Consider the following 2,543-nt stretch of genomic DNA (forward strand, 5'->3'; position numbering starts at 1 on the left):
ACGCGTCCTCCAGTCCTTCAGGGTCCGACAGCGCGTACTTTGCCCTCTTCTTCACATTTTTCCTTGCGTGGTCGGAGGACCGCCTTAGCTCGGCAATGTCCTCCGACCACCAATATGCTTGTTTCGGGGATCGGGTTTTAACCTTGGGCATGGCTACGTCGCATGCTTGGATTATGACATTCGTTAGCCATGCCCTGTGTTCTTCTAGGTCCCCGGTCCCCTCTTTCCTCGCTATCATGGCGGCGTTTTTGCCGCCATAAACATGTCCTCATATAACTTCCTGAGGGCCCACTTCCTGGAGCTCGCCTCTTTTATTTGGCGGCGCTCTGCGACCTCTTTGGTGGTCATGGCGACGGAGATCTCTATGTATCTGTGATCAGATAATGTTTCGATCTCCGTCGCCACTCTCCACCCCTGTGCCATCTTTGCCGCAGGGCGGGTCATCCACGTAAGGTCCACGATCGACCCGCCCTGTCGGCGCACACACGTCCTCTCGCTCCCCTCATTGAGGAGCACAAGGTCGCATTGCGTCGCCCATTCCTCCACCTCACCACCCCGCCAGTCGGTGCGCGGGGAACCCCACGCCGTTGACTTGGCGTTAAAGTCCCCCGCGACCATTATTGGTTTGGGGTGATGTTTGGCGATCTCTTGCTCCAGGATTCTTAATCTCCCGCCGAAATCGTCATTTTTCAAGCTCGGCGGGAGATATACTCCTATCACAATGATGGGCCCCCAGGAAGCCACCACAAATCCTTCCCCCGCTCCCATAAAGTTTAGGGGAGGGGAGTCGGGCGCGTTCCTTCTCACTATCGCCGCGGTGCCCTCGGTACTTTGTACCCAGTTGGGTCTGTTCGGTACCTTGTAGGGCTCCGCGACAATACCGAGGCCGCAGGATCTTTCCGCCATAGTGTGGACGAAGAGATCCTGGGCACCCCTCGCGTGATTGGTGTTGGCCTGAAGTATTTTACTGGCCAACATCAATCATCAGGGTAGTTTTTCCCTCTGACGCCGTTTTCATGGCGTTGAAATTTTCCTCTCCCAGATTTTCTTTGAGGCGCTGTCTTTTCCCAGCGCCTTGCTTTCCGGAGAGGGTCTCCTCCTCCGTCATCTTTCTTCCTCCCTTAATTCTTGGAGGCCTCTGGTCCTTCGGTCTCTCCCGGGTGTTTTGATGGGAGACGCTGTGTAGAGGTTCCACCTTCATTCGTGCAGCCCCGGTTTCTTTGGGGGTTCCCACCATCTTGGTTAGTGGGATACCCCTTCTTCCTTTCTGTACCGGTGTGCAGGACTTTCCCCCCGTTCTATGATTGGCAGGGAGGTTTTTGTCCTTGCACACCGCGCAGTGTACCGGGGCTTCACATACACTGGCTCTGTGCCCTTCTTCTCCGCAACGGTAGCATCTACCGCTGCGGTCTGCCTTGTTCGGGCATCTGGCCCTTACATGGCCTCCCTCCAGGCATTTATAGCACTGGAGGGAGCGACTGTTCAGCAGCTCGACTCTCACCATTGCCCAGCCTATCTTGACCTGGGTTTTCCTCGCAATGGTGTTTGCCGCCCTTGGAGGGTACCGGGCCCACACCATTTTAGTACCGTTGGGTGCTCTCTTTATTTCCCCCACGGATACTTCCTCCTCTTGGCAGTTTCCGTCTCTAGAGATTGCCTCTCTGATCTCTGAGGGGGTAACTGCCTCGTCTAGTCCCCTCATTCTTATCTCTGCTGTCTTTGAGGGGCGCTGAATCTTCACACCCTCCTTCCCGGAGAGGGCCTGTCTGAGCCTGAGGGCCAATTTGTCCGCAAGCTCATTACCGTTTTCTCCGGGAATCTCATAAATCAGCGCCCCGGTGATGGCTCTTCTGATTTTCACGCCCCCCTTAATACCAAGGCTTTCGAGGCTCTCCATTTTTTGGCGAGCCTCAGTCATAGTGGCCTCGTATTCTCCCGGGGGGCATGTTATTGATATCGCCGCCGTCCTTGGCTCTCTTCTCCTCTTGGGGGGCTCCATCTGCCCTTTCCTTTGGGATGCAGTAAGAAGGGGGGTCTCTGCTGCTGTTGCAGCTTTCCTTTTCCCTCCTTGTCTTTCCCTTTATCTTTCTTCGCAGCTCTCCTTGACACAACTGTTGTCCACGCTTCGGGTTTTTGTTGTTGCGTCTCTTGCGGAGGTCTTGGAGTTAGCTGCGCCTACCTTTTCCCTCCTTTTCCCTGCTGTTTCCCTTTGTAGGGGGAGTTCCAACAAGACCTTTTCGATAGCTTTTATTCTTGGTTTTTCGGGTCTCGCCGGCGGGTTCAGGGTTGTTGCTGTTGTCGGGGTGTTTCTATTCTTTTTCCCTGACGTTGTTGCTGCTTGTTCCTTCCTTGGGGCTGACGAGTTTGTCTTGCTGCCTTCTTCTTTTTCCGTCCTTGTCTTCTCGGCCTCCTTCCTCCGGGCGAAGCTGGGGACCGGGTTTCCCATTCTCCTATCCATGATGCGTTCACAGATCCCCTCCATCATGGCGATAAGGGCCTCCCTCTTATATCTCTCCTCTCTTTCTTCCTTGTTCTCCTGATCC

General features: G+C 54.8%; 1 protein-coding gene across 1 annotated transcript; it reads right to left on the bottom strand.

Annotated features, from left to right (window-relative positions):
* Positions 1–234: 234 nt before the first annotated feature.
* On the bottom strand, positions 235–906 carry LOC146723231 (uncharacterized). Its single transcript, XM_085482740.1, has one exon. It carries the CDS (start codon positions 904–906, stop codon positions 235–237), a length of 672 nt encoding a protein of 223 aa, XP_085338866.1.
* Positions 907–2,543: the final 1,637 nt, after the last annotated feature.

This window comes from Nylanderia fulva, unplaced genomic scaffold (genome assembly GCF_048542155.1).
Source record: "Nylanderia fulva isolate GAGA-0341 unplaced genomic scaffold, ASM4854215v1 Scaffold218, whole genome shotgun sequence".
In the NCBI taxonomy this organism is placed as follows: Eukaryota; Metazoa; Arthropoda; class Insecta; order Hymenoptera; family Formicidae; genus Nylanderia; species Nylanderia fulva.